Source organism: Plecotus auritus (assembly GCF_963455305.1).
Source record: "Plecotus auritus genome assembly, chromosome: X".
In the NCBI taxonomy this organism is placed as follows: Eukaryota; Metazoa; Chordata; class Mammalia; order Chiroptera; family Vespertilionidae; genus Plecotus; species Plecotus auritus.
This window is the reverse complement of record NC_137784.1, coordinates 21,323,337-21,340,731: the sequence shown is the minus strand read 5'-3', so window position 1 is coordinate 21,340,731 and position 17,395 is coordinate 21,323,337. Positions and strand designations below refer to the sequence as shown.

Sequence of the window (17,395 nt, the reverse complement as noted above, 5' to 3'; positions counted from 1 at the left end):
GCAGACTGGTGCAGCCACTGTGGAGAACAATATGGAGTTTCCTCAAAAAACTGAAAATGGAACTCCCATTTGACCCAGTAATCCCACTCCTAGGAATATATCCTAAGAAACTAGAAACACCAATCAGAAAGGATATATGCACACCTATGTTCATAGCAGCACAATTTGCACTAGCTAAGATTTGGAAACAGCCTAGGTGCCCATCAGCAGATGACTGGATCAGAAAACTATGGTACATCTACACAATGGAATACTATGCTGCCATAAAAAGAAGGAATTATTACCATTTGTAGGCACCTGGATGGAATTAGAGAACATTATGCTAAGTGAAATAAGCCAGTCAATGAAAGAAAAATACCACATGATCTCACTCATTTGGGGATAATGAAAAACAGTATAAACTGATGAACAAAAAGATAGATACAGAGGCAGTAAAGCATCAAACAGACTGTCTACAGCGGGAAGGTTAGGGAGAGGTGGGGGAAATAAGAGATCATCTGAAGGACTTATATGCATGCATATAAGAGTAACCAACGGATGCAAAACATTGGGGGGTGAGGGCATGTATGGGAGTGGAGTGGGGGGGGCAATGGTAAGATATGTACACATATAATACCTTAATAAAAAAATTTAAAAAAAGAGAATATTGAGTCATTTCAGTATATGTGGAAGGATATACTTGGCTGTGCCAAAAATGGATACTAATTTTCCCTCGGTATCTACTTCCCTTTCTTCCTCAACGTAGCTGATGCTTTTGGTAGCCCACTCAAAATTTCTTTACCAGCTGTTGAACACATCCTCTAGCTGCTGTGGGTGTTGACTGGTTAAGGCTCACACCTGTACCCTTTTCTGGAGAATTCTTTAGCATGTCAAAAGCCCCTGGATAGAGATGGCTGAGAAGTCCAAGCCCTGGCACTTCCTTTCAAAGCAGGATACATTTTTTAGTGTATTTTATGTTCCAAGACTCCCTGTGGGATGTCACTGAGGCTAGGCTTTTGAAAACACATTTTTGCCTGGCTTTCTCCCCATAGGTTTACTCCTGACAGCACTCCCTCAATAGATCACTTGTACAAAAATCTGTGTTTTGGGCTTTTCTTGTAGGGAAATGTATTTGAGATCCTCACTATTGTCGGGCACATAAGTACTCCTAATTAAAAATTTCAGTTACCACTATAGCTTGATGTAATCATGTGAACAAGTTCTAGCCTAAGAGATGTAAGTAGAAGTGATGTAAGTAAGTTCTGGGACTTGTTCATAAAGGTAGAAAAGACCATGTTCTTTGTTCCTTTCATTATATCGTGTTGCTTATAACGGCATAGGTATGATGGATAGAGCTTCATCTAGGAAAATAAGGGTGAGGATTATATCCTAGGGAGAATAGAGTGAGGATATAGAAGAAACCAGAGGCCCAGGGAGACGCCATATAAGCTCTGAACTGCCTACATCTCTCTCACATCCATGTTTATCTCTCTCTGTCTCTCCCCCTCCCTTCCATTCTCTCTAAAAATCAATGGAAAAATATCCTTGGGTGAGGATTAATAAAAATAATTGAGAGGGGAAAATGGGGGACATCTCTAACAATGTCAACAATAAAAAGTAAATAAATAAATAAAACAAATAATCCAGTTCTTTTGTTTCACTAGAACCATGGGGTAACCTTGTGAATGGAAACCACATGCTAAGAATGGTAAAGTATAAAGCTTTGCAGCCTGGAACTTCCCAAACACTGAAACTATCATACAAGTTCAGAAATGCCTGTTTTACCACAGCTTACATGAGAGAATAAGCTATCTTGCTTAAGCCACTTTTCCATATTATGAAGGACAAGTATTGTGATACTGCTTTGAAATGATGTTTGAGTTTTTTGTTGTGATTTTTTTAAAATTTATCTTTATTGTTGAGAATATTACAGATGTCCCCCTTTATTCCCCCAATTGCCCCCTCCACTTAGTCCCCACCACACCTCAGGCCTCCAGGCCTTCACCACCCTACTGTCTGTGCATATAAGTTCTCTGATTAATCTCTTCCTGCTCTCTGCTCCTCCCTTCCTGTTGAGATTCCTGGTGGCCTATTCACTTTATCTTTGCTTACCATATCAACAATAGCAGTTACTTTTCATTTGGAGAATATTTTTTACAAATAAAGAAAAATTAATAAACACAGTATAAAACAACCACCAAGAATGTTTTGCTGGATTGTCAGTGACCTGCATACCTGGCACATATTGTTTGCAATTTAACTATTTCCTCATTATAATTAGCAATTATGTTATATCATAGACTTTTAGTAATGTTTGTGAAATATGATAAATGTACATGTTATATCCATGACTGAAAAGGGCTGAGAGTGATTTATTTTACTTCAAACTGAAAAAAAAAAATCGTAAGAACTCAAAATTAAACTTTATGTATCTAATGATTTTTAAAATCTAGCTTTCTCACTAGCCTAATTATTCCATATTACACTGATGCTTTTTGGAGAAAATTAACAAGTCTGTGTATTCCCTGAACATGACACCATTGATTTCAGAGTTCTCAAAGCTTTCTCTCTTATATAACTTAGAAAGATAAGGCAAAGCTTTTCTTAATCCAGTGAAGAAACGACCCTATCATCACTCCAGCAGAATTTACTTCATCTTCTTAGTTAAAAATCAGTAAACTGAATAGGCAATTCACACAGCTATTTCTAAAATAGTAGTATCCTTTAGAAAACACCTTCATGTCTCAAACATAGAAAGAAAGCTAAATTTATTATCTGTTCTAGCTTAATCTACCACTTCAGCATGATCTCCAGGCATTATCAAAATTATGCAACTGGAAAATCTCTTAGAAGTCTATTAAGGCAAGTACCACATGTTCTCACCAAGAGAACATACGAAGAGTGCCTGATGTGCAGTTCCCCAATTTTAATTTCTCATCCATAAAGGAATCTGCATCCAGACTTGAAACTTTAAATACATGCAATTGCATATAGGTTTTTAAAAGGACTAGCTTATGTAGTATAATTGGGTTTTTTACAACCTATAAATTACACCTGATATTTTCAAGGGTATACTCTGGTTTCAATTAAGAGAGGTACTTTAACAATTAAGAAACCAAGATTGTGGAACTACTTTAGGTCCTTGAAACACATATGCATATGATAATTAAAGTTTCTGGGTAGGATATAAACCATTTATATGGAATTTGATTGCCCTGAACAAATTAGAAAGACTTCCTTGGGGTGTAAATTTTAATACTTTTTAAAGAATGCTGACATTTATCCTTTTATCCAAGAATGACTTGATCTTTAAAAGAGAATCACATAAAACAATAATAAATATGATAGTTATATTCTATACATAGATTAAAATGAATGACTTAAATTATTTATGCTACAGCTATTGCAGTCACTTGTTGTGGATCTTTTAGGACTAAAATAGTATTGCTTTCCACTTCTGCCTGGTGACAGGAAAGATATATTGCAGAGAAAGTGTAAAACAACCTGTCTTTTGTAATCATGATGTAAGATAAGCAGTTCATGATTTGTGCTTGTTTCAAACAAGAGATGTCACAAAAAGTAGAATTATTTTATTTTCTCATGGAAAATTATAAGAATTGGTGTCTTTCACAAGGTAGTCTAAGAACACTAAGCCTTGTCTTTTCTGTGACAAGCACTATCCCACATTGGCTCTTAGGAGAAATCATATCAGTGATAATACATTTGGGATAAAATGCATACTCTACCACCCAGAGAGGGTAGCTAGGAAGGTCTATGAGGAAACCCTAAGACTCTTAGCTTGGAGGGTTTATGAGGCATACCCCAAGAGTAGCTAGGCAAAGGGGTAGCTAAGAAACTTTGGTGCATTGTCTTTCAGCACCCTGACTTGAACACCAAAGTAGAGAGAAATCTGTCTCAAAGATATTTGTGAGTGCGGCCTTTGTTTAATGGAGTGGATTACAATTTAATACATAAAAGGCTCACAGAAGTTTAAAGAATCATACTAGCTTCTACTAAAACAGACAGGTGATGATCGAATTAAACAGAGGCTTCTGAGTCTGAAACTTTCTGTGGAAAAGAAGATGAACCCACAAGCCACTGACAACCACTCCCAATAAGAACTGAGCCTTAATCAAGAAACTGCTGACATGTGCCCAGCTGGATTTTAGAATTACTATGAGCCAGTGACTACTCTGTATATCCCATCCCCAACACTCCTCCCCCCTTTATAAAGGGGCTATTTAGTTAATTATCTTATCCCTGTCTGACCATTGTATGTTGGGAATGTGAGGGTTAGATATCTTTTTATCTCACAGAGCTCTGGATTAAGAGAAGTCCTTCCTGAGTAGTTGCACTCAGGGAACTAAGCATGAAGAACCTCTTTTCACACTGTCTAATCTATGAGGGAAGGCGGGAGGTGAAGGGGTAATAGATCAACCAAAGGACTTGTATGCATGCATATGAGCATAATCAATGGACACAGACACCAGGGAGGTGAGGGCATGTGCTGGGGGGTGAGGGTGGCCGGGGAGAGATCAATGGGGGGAAAAGGAGACTCATGTAATACTTTAAACAATAAAGAATTTAAATTTAAAAAATAAGAACCTCTTTCATGCTCATAAGAGATTTAGAAAATGAGATCCTAGTCTTCTAGCCTGACTCTGAAGTCATCCTATACAATAAAAGGTGAATATGCAAATTGACCAAAATGCGGAATGACTGGTCACTATGACATGCACTGACTACCAAGTGGGCAGACGCTCAATGCAGGAGCTGCTCCCTGGTGGTCAGTGCGCTCCCACAGGGGGAGCACTGCTCAGCCAGAAGTCCTGAGCCGGGCTCACGGCTGGCAAGCGCAAAGGCAGTGGCAGGAGCCTCTCCGGCCTCCACAGCAGCACTAAATATGTCTGATTGACAGCTTAGGCCCACTCTCCTTGGAAACATCAGTCGGACATCCCCAGAGGGCTCCTGGACTGTGAGAGGGTGCAGGCTGGGCTACCCCACCCCCACCCCATGAGGGCACGAATGTCATGAGCTGGGCCTCTAGTAATAAGATAAGACTTTAGGGGTGCCCAAGCTGGGTGTGGCTCAGCAGTTGAGCCTAGGCCCAGAAACCTAGAGGTCAGGGCACATGCCCAGGTTGTTTGACCCCAGTAGGGGATGTGCAGGAGGCAGCCAATCAATGATTCTCTCTCATCATTGATGTTTCTATCTCTCTCTCCCTCACCCTTCCTCTCTGAAATTAATAAAAATACATATTTTAAAAAAGACATCAGGGGTGGATAGGAATGGGGTTAATGTACTTTGCATATAAATGACAACGAACTATTAGGCACCAAAGGGTAGATTCTGTTGGGCTGGTATTTTGTTGGTCTCACCAATGAACCACACCTAATGGTATTCAAGCACTTGTACTAGTAAAGTCTCTTTCATGTTAGCTGTGGACTTGACTAATGGGATATTCATAACCATGATGTAAGCAGGTGCCTGTCAAGTGTTTACACATTCTTAGTCACCACATAAAACTGGCTATTCTGCCAGGGAGACAGCTGAAGAGACCACATGGAGAAAGGGAGGCCCTGAGAATTCATGATGAGACAGGTTCAGCCAAACCTGTATCCTAGTTTTGGCCTCAAGTGATTATAGGCAAAATCAGGAGAAGCAGCTCCCATCAGAGACCAGCCCACATTATAGAATTAGGTACAAATAAAATGATTGTTGTTTTAAGCCCCTTTGTTTTGGGGTATTTTCCTCTCACAACTGTCTATGGAGAAATTGGGAAAGGTAGAAAGGTGACAAACATATACTAGATCTTCTTCAAGAAACAACTATTCAAAGAAGCAATGGAAAAATGGAATTTTAGATGAAGGATCAAAGAGTGAAAGAGTAAGTAAAATTCACACTTTCACCTGCAAACAGCAGGAAGCATGGTGAGAACATAGCACAAGTTTCCTACAGAGAAAAACACTCTAAATGAGTCTGGAATGAAAGGTCGAAGCTGTTTTTTTTTGTTTGTTTCTTTGTTTTTTTGTTTTTGTTTTTTTTTTTTAAAGGGGCATGTATGCCAAGCAGTATCTTTAGACTTCATTTTGCTGGGTATTAAAGCCCATCAAAGACTTTTAGGTAAAGAAATAAAATAATCTCTGTTGTAGACATATAATTCTGCAGCAGTGTGGAATAGTGACAAAAATAGAAACAAGCCCGGCCAGCATGGCTCAGTGATTGAGCATCAACCTATGAACCAGGAGGTCACAGTTCGATTCCCAGTCAGGGCACATGTCCGAGGTTGTAGGCTCGATACCCAGTAGGGGGCGTGCAGGAGGCAGCCAATCCATGATTCTCTCTCATCATTGATGTTTCTCTCTCTCTCCCTCTCTCTCTAAAATCAATAAAAAATATATTTTTTAAAAAATAGAAATAACCTGGAGGCAGGGAAACCAAGTGAGAAGGCATTGCATAAATACAGAGAACTGACTGACAGTTGTCAGAGGGGAGGGGTTTGACAGCTGTCAGAGGGGAGGGTTTTGGGGGATTGGGTGAAAAGGGTAAATAAATTAAGTAGTACAGCTGGGCAGTAACAGAACAGGCACGGAGATGTAGATTATAGCATAGGGAACATAGTTAATAATATCGTGATAACTATGTATGGTGCCAGTTGTGTACTTGAAGCAGTGGGGGACCACTCCATAAAGTACATGATTTTCTAACCTCTTTGTTGTATGTCTGAACATAATACAGAATAATGTTAAATGTAACTTGTAATTGAAAAATAAATACATTTTAAATGTTAATGAAAGACATTGCACTCACCAGGAGAGCAGATATTGGTATAAACAAGAAAGAATAAACTAAAAAGGCATACTTAAGGTAAATTGAACAGGTCTTGGTAACCAATTAACGCAAAGTAAAGAAGGTGAAGGAAACAAAGGTAAGTGGCAATTTCCCAGCTGGTGCCCCTGAAATGATGGTGATCCTATTTACTAAGAAAGGGGGAATCATCAGAGGAGGAAATAGATCTGTTGAAGTAGGTATTGAAATACATTTTGGTACATTGTTGAATTCAATGTGCCTCTTGGACAAACAGGAAAATTGAACTATTAGGCAACTGAAAATATACTTCACTAAGTGTAAAGTTAGATTATTTGAAATTTTCCTTGTTTCTTGAGATATGCTTGTAATGCTATGAATTTATTTCACTGTTAGCTTTCGCTGTGTCCCAAAGATTTTTGGTTGTTGTATTCTCATTTTCCTTTGAATCAAGGTATCTTTTAATTTCTTCCTTGACCTCACTGTTAACCCATTCATTGATTAGTAATATGTTATTTAGTCTCAATGTCTTTATGTGATTTTCAGTGTTTTTCTTATGATTGATTTCTAGTTTCATACCATTATGGTAAGAGAAGATGTTTGATATGATTCCAATCTTCTTAAATTTATTGAGACTTGTTTTGTGGCCTAACATGAGGTCTATCTTAGAAATATTCCATATACACTTGAAAGAATGTATATTCTGCTGCTCTGGAGTAAAATGCTCTAAAGATATCAATTAAATCTCTAAACAGGATATCTAATGACCAATAGACATATGAAAAGATGCTCAGTGTCACAAATCATCAGAAAAATGCAAATTAAAACCAGAATGAGATATCACATCACACTGTTAGAATAGCTGTCATCAATAAATCAATGAACAAATGCTGGTTAGGATGTGGAGAAAAGGGAATCCCCATGTGCTATTGGTGGGAATGCAGACTGGTGAAGCTACTGTGGAAAGCAGTATGGAGTTACCTCAAGGAATTAAAAATGGAATTGCCTTCTGACCCAGCAATTCCATTGCTGGGTATTTATCCAAAACACTAATTCAAAAAAATGTATGCACCCCTATGTTCATTGCAGCATTATTTATAATAGCCAAGATTTGGAAGCAGCCCAAGTGTCCATCAGTAGATGAATGGATTGAAAAAGCTCTGGTACATTTACACAATGGAATACTATTTGGCCATACTACTTTTTGTGACAGCATGGATGGGCCTGGAAAGCATTATTCTAAGTGAAATAAGCCAGTCAGAGAAAGACAAATGATTTTACTCATGTGGTATCTAATGAACAAAATGAACTAACAAGCAAAATCTAAGCAGACTCATAGAGAGCAGGCTGACAGCTGTTGGAGGTGGGGTTGGTGGGAGTGGAGGGATTGAGTAAAAAAGGAGAAGAAAAAAAAAAGAGAAAAAACTCCCAGACATGGACAAAAGGGTGGTGATTGCCAGGGGGAGTTGGATGAGGGGAAGTGGAGGAAGGTATAGAGGGGATAATAGGTGATGAACACTTGACGTGGGGTGGTGAAAACACAATAGAGTGTGCAGATGATGTATATAATTGTGTACCTGAAACCTGGATAATTTTGTTAATCAATGTCACCCCAATAAATTCAATCAAGAGGGAAGAAATAAGAAAAGAGATATCCAGAGGACCTGGCAATTTGATGTTCTTCGGCCTTCACAAGTAAAATGTTAATACAGTAGCAATTACTTTTTATTTTGGTTATTGTATTTTTCAGTTCCATAATTTCTATTTGTTTCTCTTTTGTAAATTATATTACTTCGCTGATATATTTCCTTTTTTTCATCCGTTTCAAGAGATTTTATAGTTGCTTGCCAAAGTATTTTTATTATGGTTGCTTAAAAATATTTGGGGATATCTGTAATACTTTCAACAATAACTTTTTAAAAATAAAATATAAAATCCTTGTCAGATAATTCCATCATCTGATTCATCTCAGAGTTGGTATCTGTTGTCTTTTCTCATTCTTGTTCTGACTTTCCTGACTCATAATATGACCAGTGAGTGTTATTTTATTGTGTATCCTGCACATTTTCGATATTATGAGAATTTGAATCCTATTTCATCTTTCTTTTCAAGCAAGCAAACCTCCTGGTGAAATGTCACAGCAGGGCCGTTTGGCTATGTATGCTCAGCTTCCTGCTCAGTCCTGCTGACACATTCCTGGTGAAAGAGCGGCATGAGCTCATATGGCTTTATGCCTCCAGTGGGGGAATAAGCTCACCCTTGCTGAGCCACAGTGACACAGGGATGGGAGGTGGGAAACTGCACACCAATTGGCCTCCCACCATCTTGTTCTGCCTTGTGGAGGTTGGAAGCTTTGCTTGCTACTGAGCCCCACTGATCCTATGGAAGAGTGAAGCCTAGCAGTGACTATTCCTGATGTACAGTGCCTTAGAGATCCTCATTGCTGCCACGTGGGGGTGGCTCAGGTTGCCACTAGACCCCATTGACACTATTCTTTTGGGTGTGTGTGTGTGTATATATATATATATATATATATATATATATATATATATATATATAATTTATTTTGGATAAATACCTAGGAGTAGAATTGCTGAGTCATATGGTAGCTGTATATATAAGGAAAACAAAAAGTCTTCAAACTGTTTCCTATAACAGTTGTACCATTTTACATTCCCACCAACAATGCATCTCCATCATTTGTCACTCTTCTTTTTTTTTTTTTAATATATTTTATTGATTTTTTACAGAGAGGAAGGGAGAGGGATAGAGAGCTAGAAACATCGATGAGAGAGAAACATCGATCAGCTGCCTCCTGCACACCTCCCACTGGGGATGTGCCTGCAACCAAGGTACATGCCCTTGACCGGAATCGAACCCGGGACCCTTCAGTCCGCAGGCTGACGCTCTATCCACTGAGCCAAACCGGTTTTGGCAATTTTGTCACTCTTCTTAACTTTAGCCATTTTCACTTGTATTTCCCTGATGACAGATGACGCTGAGCATCTTTTTTTGAAGTTATTTTTTATTGTTGACAGTATTACAGATGTTGTCCATTTCTCTCCTGGAGGTTGGGTGGAGGGGGCCACTATTCATGCAGAGGAATATGTTACGGAGTACACTGGGCAAAGGATGGAGGATCAGCCCCCACTCATCAGGTGTGGTGAACCTCTCACAGCAGTGGATCATATCACTGCTGCCTGCTTCTGCCAGGCAGGGGACAGAATATTGGCTCTGCCAACATCACCTGGTGGGGGTGGGGAGGCAATTGGAGCACTGTGGTTATGTCATTCCTCAAATCCTGAGGTCCCTAGATAATCCTTCTTCCCACCTTTCACAGATTTACAATGCTTGTTTGCTGCATTATATTCACCATTTTTGTTGTAAGGGGGAGAACCTGGAAGAATGGGGTTACTTCATCTTGGTGGAACCCCACAATATTTAAACTATAATCATAGTATCTAGAACAATTTACTCCACACTTACTTTCTCTTATGGTAACTATTCGCAGGCAAAAACTGTGTGTGTGTGTGTGTGTGTGTGTGTGTGTGTGTGTGTGTGTTTTAATTTTTGTAATCCTAAACGTTAGCACATTACTTAGTTATCAGTAGATATTTGTTAAATGGATGACTAAATAAATGGATTTCACTAAGTAGCTTTTGATAGAAGCTTAATATGTACTTTCAATGAGAAAACATGATTAAGTCTCTAAAGAGAATATCAAGACTAGCAAAAGAACTAGATATTAAGAGAGAACACATTATATGTCATTTGAAAAAAATGTTGTTTTTAGTTTTTGAAGTTTTTTAATGATTTTATTTTTCTAGAAATTTATCAGAAGTATAACCAATGGACACAGACAATAGGTGGGTGAGGGCATGAGTGGAGGGGCTGAGGGGGTAATGGGGGAATAAGGACACATGTGTAGTATCTTAATCAATAAAGAAATTAAAAAAGAAGAAGAAAAAAAGGAAGTATAAATTCTACCTCTAAATACAAATAAGGGTGTTTCTGACTCCATACACATATATACATCCCACTTCACCACACTGCACTAGGAGCTAAGTCCTCTGCACTACAGTGTCTTTTTAGCCAACATCCTACCTAGACATTGGTCTTTGCTTTGCTGGCTAGAATCCTGAGTCTTTTTGAGTATTGGCTAACAAAATTACAGAGTAGCTCTTACCCTTCTATAGTAGTTCTTGATTAAGCCTAAGAAGGACTATAAGGAAGCATAGTATAGGCTATCACTGAAGAAGATAAGACTGGCCACATCCCACACTGGCAGTGCCTTGGCCAGACAGTTTAACATGTAGACTTCTAAACCCCTTCTGAAGGCAGCTGTCCATCAGAAGCAGAAGGCATTCTGGGAAACTGAGGAACAGCAGAGCAGCAGCTGCTATGGTTAGTTTGGGAAAGACACACTATTGTTCAGAGAGTGCTGTGACTTTGGATGTGACAGATGAATGGTACCATCAAGAGGACTCTAGCAGAGCCCAGCCAGCATGGCTCAGTGGTTGAGCACTGACCTAGGAACCAGGAGGGTCACGGTTCAATTCCCCATCAGGGCACATCCCCGGGTTGGGGGCTAGATCCCCAGGGTGGGGTGTGCAGGAGGCTGCCAATCAATGATTCTCTTTCATCGTTGATATTTCTATCTCTCTCTCTCCCTCTCCTTTCCTCTCTGAAACCAATAAACTTTTCTTAAAAGAGGACTACAGCAGAGGAGCCAAAAGGGGCAGGGCACCAATACTGCTGTTCAGAAGGTGATGATGACACTGTGGTAGCATCAGGAATGCCCAGCATGTCATCTGCAGCAACCTAGAGGCCCACAGCGGTAATCTGCAGAAAAACAAGATCCTTAAGCCACTGTTTGGTAGGAACATGAAAATAACAAAATTACTAGTCAGCAACCAAACTTCCTTGTTATTAGGAGCTTCAGAGTGCAATGAAAACATACTGCGGGGCTGGGGGTGGGGTGAGGAGGGTGGGGAGAAGTTATAGAACAACAGACCATAATCCAATCTGTGTTTTAAAAACATGTATACATGTTTATGTGTTTGCATATAAATGGATGAGAGAATGTGTGTGTGCATGCAGGCACATTTAGATATGTCTGTATGGGCATAGCGAAATGTCTGAAAGTATACTAAATTGCCCAAATTGTTTCCAATGCTTATCTCTGGTTGTCAAATAAGACAGATGGAGGGGGGGCACTGTCTCTTCTTTTTTTTTTTAAATCCTCACCCAAGTATATTTTCCCATTGATTTTTTATTTTTTTAATATATTTTATTGATTTTTTACAGAGAGAAAGGGAGAGAGATAGAGAGCTAGAAACATCGATGAGAGAGAAACATCGATCAGCTGCATTCTGCATACTCCCCACTGGGGATGTGCCTACAACCAAGGTACATGCCCTTGACCGGAATCGAACCTGGGACCCTTCGGTCCACAGGCCGACACTCTATCCACTGAGCCAAACTGGTCAGGGCTATCTTCCCATTGATTTTTAGAGAGAATGGAAGAGAGAGAAAGACATAGAGAAATATCAATGAAAGAGAAACACAACAATTTGTTGTCTCCTGCAAGTGCCCTGAAAAGGGCCCAGGCCAGGGAGGAGCCTGCAACCAAGGTACATGCCCTTGACCAGAATCAAATCTGGGACCCTTCCGTTTGCAGGCCAAAGCACTATCCACTGAGCAAAACTGGCCAGACTCACTCTTCTTAATTATACATATTAAGGTTTGAAATTTTTGGCAGTGGTGGACTTCACTTTCTTTTAGTGATCGTCCATATTTCCTTAAAAATAGATATATACTTTAAAAAGTCAAACTTTGTATTTTGCAGCCCCACTTCGTTGTGCAAATTTGAAAAGTCTATTCACATCTGTTTTCTTCATTTTCTAACTCTGTAAAGTGGGCATGCCCTTCTCACCATGCAGAGATGTGAAGCTTGAACAAAGTGAGGCTTCCGAGGGTGTTCTAGAAAAATAAAATCATTAAAAAAGCAATACAATATAAATATGAGATTGAACTTTTTCTATTATTTCTGTTGAGAAACCAAGAGTGCACTTGAAATACCCTTGTAGAGGTGGAGAAAAGTTTTATTTTTGTGTGTTTTCCATCAATCCATGTGTTGTTTTTTTACACTAGGTAATAAGGATACTAACACAATGCAGCTTCTGTCCTCAAAGAATTTATGATATATCTTTCAGGAGCTGAGTTTCTTTTAACTTTTTACTGTGTTTTCATTTTATTCAAGACATCTGAGCTGAGTTTTTGCTGCCCTCCCCCTTGTACTCTCTGACCAATCAATATTTCTTTTAGTATCATCTGGGAGCATAAGGCAAAAGGCTCAAACATTTTCATGTTATGGGCAGAAACATGTCTAAATGGCAGTGGGGAAACCACAAAATCTGCAGATGCAAGATTTTTTTATTCTATGGGAAATAGGGGGTTAGTAAGGGATGTTTATTCAACAGCAAAGCACCCTTTCTATTTTGGAGAATATGTAAGTCCTCAATATATCATTCTTTTAAAAATATATTTTTATTCACTTCAGAGAGGAAGCAAGAGGGAGAGATAGAAACATCAATGATGAGAGAGAACCATTGATCAGCTGCCTCCTGCACGCCCCCTACTGGGGATCATGCCTGCAACCTGGGCATGTGCCCTTGACCACAATCCACTGAGCAAAACTGCCTAGGGCTCCGTATCTATATTTTCAGTTCAAGAATGTTATATAAATGCAATCATATAGTATATAACTTTTTAGAAATGGATTTTTTTTTCACTCAGTATAATTCTGTTGAAATCCATCCAAATTACTGCATGTGTTCGTTCTATAGTTTGTTGTTATTTATTGTTGCGTAGTGTTCCAAGGTATGGCTATTACCACAGTGTTTATTCATTCATTGAAGAACATCTGAGAGACACCAGTTAAAGGATTCATAAGCCCTTTCTATATTATTTCTTGCAACTGAATAGGAATCTACAACTGCCTCAAAAATAAAAACTTTAGTAAAAGAATAAGGTGCCACAAACTTAGTACGCTAGCTACCCTTTGGGGGGCATTAAAATACTTACAAGTTCATAAGAAACTGCTAACAGGGCACAGCTCTGAAGAGGGGGATTATAAAACTGGGAGGTCAAGAGCGCAGGAAAATTTTATTTTTTAGAAAGCAAATGTATTTTTTAGTGGCAATAAAGAAAAAGAAAACATGTTTTATGTTGCTCCCCTTCATTCACTTTTTCACGCAAAAAATAAATAAAAATTCTGTAAGGATAAAAATAGAGTAAAAGGCCAGTTATATGGAGCAAAGATTTAAGAGGTATTATTCTGTCCAAACATAGATACAAATAGAAGAAAGTAGGAAAGTTCTCATGCATTGTACTGAGAGTAGTCTTAGGCATTTCCATTATTTAAAACATATAATTGTAAATATTTAGGTGTAAATGCAAATTAGCTATACATGAAGCAGCTTATTATAGCTTTTTCATTGATAAGTTTAATACCCAGAATACTTATCAAGAAGACTAGAACATTTAAGGAGCAGCTAAAATATTTAAACTTCTAAAATATTCTTTGAAAGTGGATTATTTAAAAACTCATGGTGACAGTTTTTTGGCCTGATAACTAACAATGTGCCAAAACGTCAGTGACTCAACTAACTGTCCCGGGTTCCCTTAACATCAACACCAAGCCATGCTATCAAAACTGCTATTTATGATTTTTAGTATCACTTTCCTAATTGAAAAAAGGAGCCATATCAACACTAGCTTCAAAGTAATTGGAATATTTGAATTTCAGTGATAAACTTATCTTTCCTGTGATTATCACTTTCTCTAGAACTCCACTTGACACATAGACTTTAAGGTGTTTGTCTTTTAGTTTGACCTTCCATTAAAACATAGACATACACATAGGCATGGTTTTTGAAACTTTCGCTCTTTCATTCCTTATTGCAATTATAAATTGCGGAACATTTTAATGCAATTTCTTAGAGCATTGGATCATAATGTATATGTAAACACATCAAAAATTTGCGACCTCAGTGCTTTAAGAATTCATATTACTAATGTGAATACATTTTCCCCCATCAATGACACATAATGAAATTAAATGTTAGACTATGGAGATTCAGCTCAATTCTAATCTCAGATAAATGAGGACACACATTTTCTTCTCTTGAAAAATCACCTCTACACATGCATGAACAATCAGGAATAATGATTTTTTTAAAGAATCACAGCAGATGTGAAATTAAATCAAATTAGTATTAGTCAAGTGAGAACAGCCAGTCCAAAGAGTAATCTTAACTGTACTACTGTGGCAATTATTTATCAATGTCCCTACAAAATCTCTACTTCTAATAATAGTTATGCTTGAACATACAAAGCTTGGTATACCTGAAGGAAAAGATTAAGAGTCACCAAAGAAATGGTAAATTTGTTGTTTCACAACCCAGTCCACTTTTTTCCCAAGCACAATTTTACTTGTATTCATTTATATTTTTCAAAAATTAACCTAAATATATTTTGCCAGTGTTAAAAAGATAAATTTCTGTTTAACATTTTTATGTGGCTTTGACCTATTTTAATGTCCTGATACACCTGTAGCCATGAATCAGCATAAAGTTAATTCTTACAGGTAAAAACAAGGTGGAGGCACAATCCTTATGTCAGAGGAGTGATAAGTGCCAATGAGAATTTCAAAAGTGGAGGTTGAATTCTGTTTTGAAAAACACACTAGGTGAGCCTGGCTAGCGTGGCTCAGTGGTTGATCATGGACCCAGGAACCAAGAGGTCACTGGTTTGATTCCAGGTCAGGGCACATGCCTGGGCGGAGGGCTCCCTCTCCAGTAGGGGGCATGCAGAAGGCAGCCAATTAATGATTCTCTCTCATCATTGATGTTTCTATCTCTCTCTTCATCTCCCTCCCTCTCTGAAATCAATAAAAATCTGTTTAAAAAAATACACCAGGATCTTCAAATTGAGAATTAACTAAATTAACTTTGGTTTTATATCTCTTAATGAATCTAATAATTTCTGGCAACTTAAGTAGCTATCCAGATGGTATCGCTTTTCTCCATACGCCAAAAATAATGTCTCAACATAAATTTTAATCACATCTTTTTAAGATTTAGGAAGACAAAGGAATAGATTTAAACAGATCCTTTATATGCCTATAACCTGCTTTGACAATGTTCTTATAATCTAATGCAGCAATTTTCAACTGGTGTGATGTCAGAATTTTTAAAACACGCAATACCTGACTATTGAGTCAGGGGCACTGACCTTTTCCCTCTTAGATTGTCAAATAGAAAAAAATGACAATAGCCAACACAACAGTAGCCACCCAGTGTGAATGAATCAAAATTATACCTATTTAACATTTATTTTTGGTGTGCTGCAGAATTTTAGAAATTAGTTTATGTGTGCCATGAGATGGACAAGTTTGAAAATTGCTGGTCTAATGCCACCCACAATCATTCCTGCCAGCTGTGATTCACAATCCATGCAGGGCTAACTTCTTACACTGATATTTTTTAACTCCTCATGTGTTACATAGATACCGTTTCAATGTATTATTATTAAACAAACTACATATGTCTCTTCTGCAAACAGACAAAGATGTGTGGATGTGTGATGAGTTTCTTATGGAACAAGGGCATAGACTTTGTTATTAACTTTTGAATTGGCCCTGAGGGACCCGGGTAAATGGTGGTATTGACGCAGCACTTTCAGTTAAGAAAATGATCTGGAACACAGCCTTTGTATTCATATTCCCTAAGATGCCAATGCTGCCTGCCTATTCCTGTGCACAACACACATTACCTAAATCATCTCTGCAGATGTGTGCGAACCAGAGCTATCTGTGCTCTATCTGTCTGTGAAGGGCAATAACAAAATGTTACAACCCATTTAGCAATAAACCATGCATCCTTCCTGCAAGTCTTTGCTTGCATTTGATTTGCAACATTTCACCTCGTCTATAAATTTTACTTCATAGTCTTTAGTAATTTCTGGCATCATAAGTAGATACCCAGATGGTATCTCTTTTCTCCATAAGCCAGAAATAATGTCTCAATATAAATTCCTATCCCATCTTTTGAAGATTTAGATTCTAAATTTTAGAAAGCAGCAACACACACAAATATTGGGACAATACCTTAGGTGAAAGGGATAGCAGCAAAATTTAAGTCTAAGAAAGCAGCATGTGAATTGAGTCAGCAGTAGTAGAATTAAATAGATACCTGATGACACAGGCATAAAGACCACTGTCCTGGAGTAACGTTGGCCGGAACCAAATGGAGTCTTCTTCCTTGCTCATTCTACTTCCATCAAAGGCTATTGGCTCTTCAAAGTCTCCAGGACCAGAGCTTTTATACCACATCAAACTGAGTCCAGCGCTTTGGGCTAGGGAATAATTTGCTCTGATATAACCATAAAAGAGTGCACACTTGATTCGAACAGGTTCTCCGACCAAAACTTGATATTTCTTGATGTCAATAGACCAGTCGGTGCATCCATCAGCTAAAAACAGAAAGAGAGAGAGAGAGAGAACATTAGAGAAAGCTTTAAGAATTACTTCATTCATTTGTTATTC

The 17,395-nt window shown here is 38.2% G+C and overlaps 1 protein-coding gene across 1 annotated transcript in view; it reads right to left on the bottom strand.

Annotated features, from left to right (window-relative positions):
• Positions 1 to 17,395, bottom strand: part of IL1RAPL1 (interleukin 1 receptor accessory protein like 1) — a 1,468,096-nt gene that overhangs the window by 734,196 nt on the left and 716,505 nt on the right. The window contains exon 3 of the mRNA XM_080653955.1: positions 17,043 to 17,322. Within this exon, the coding sequence (XP_080510081.1) occupies positions 17,043 to 17,322 (280 nt within the window). The remainder of the gene's footprint in view (positions 1 to 17,042; positions 17,323 to 17,395) is intronic.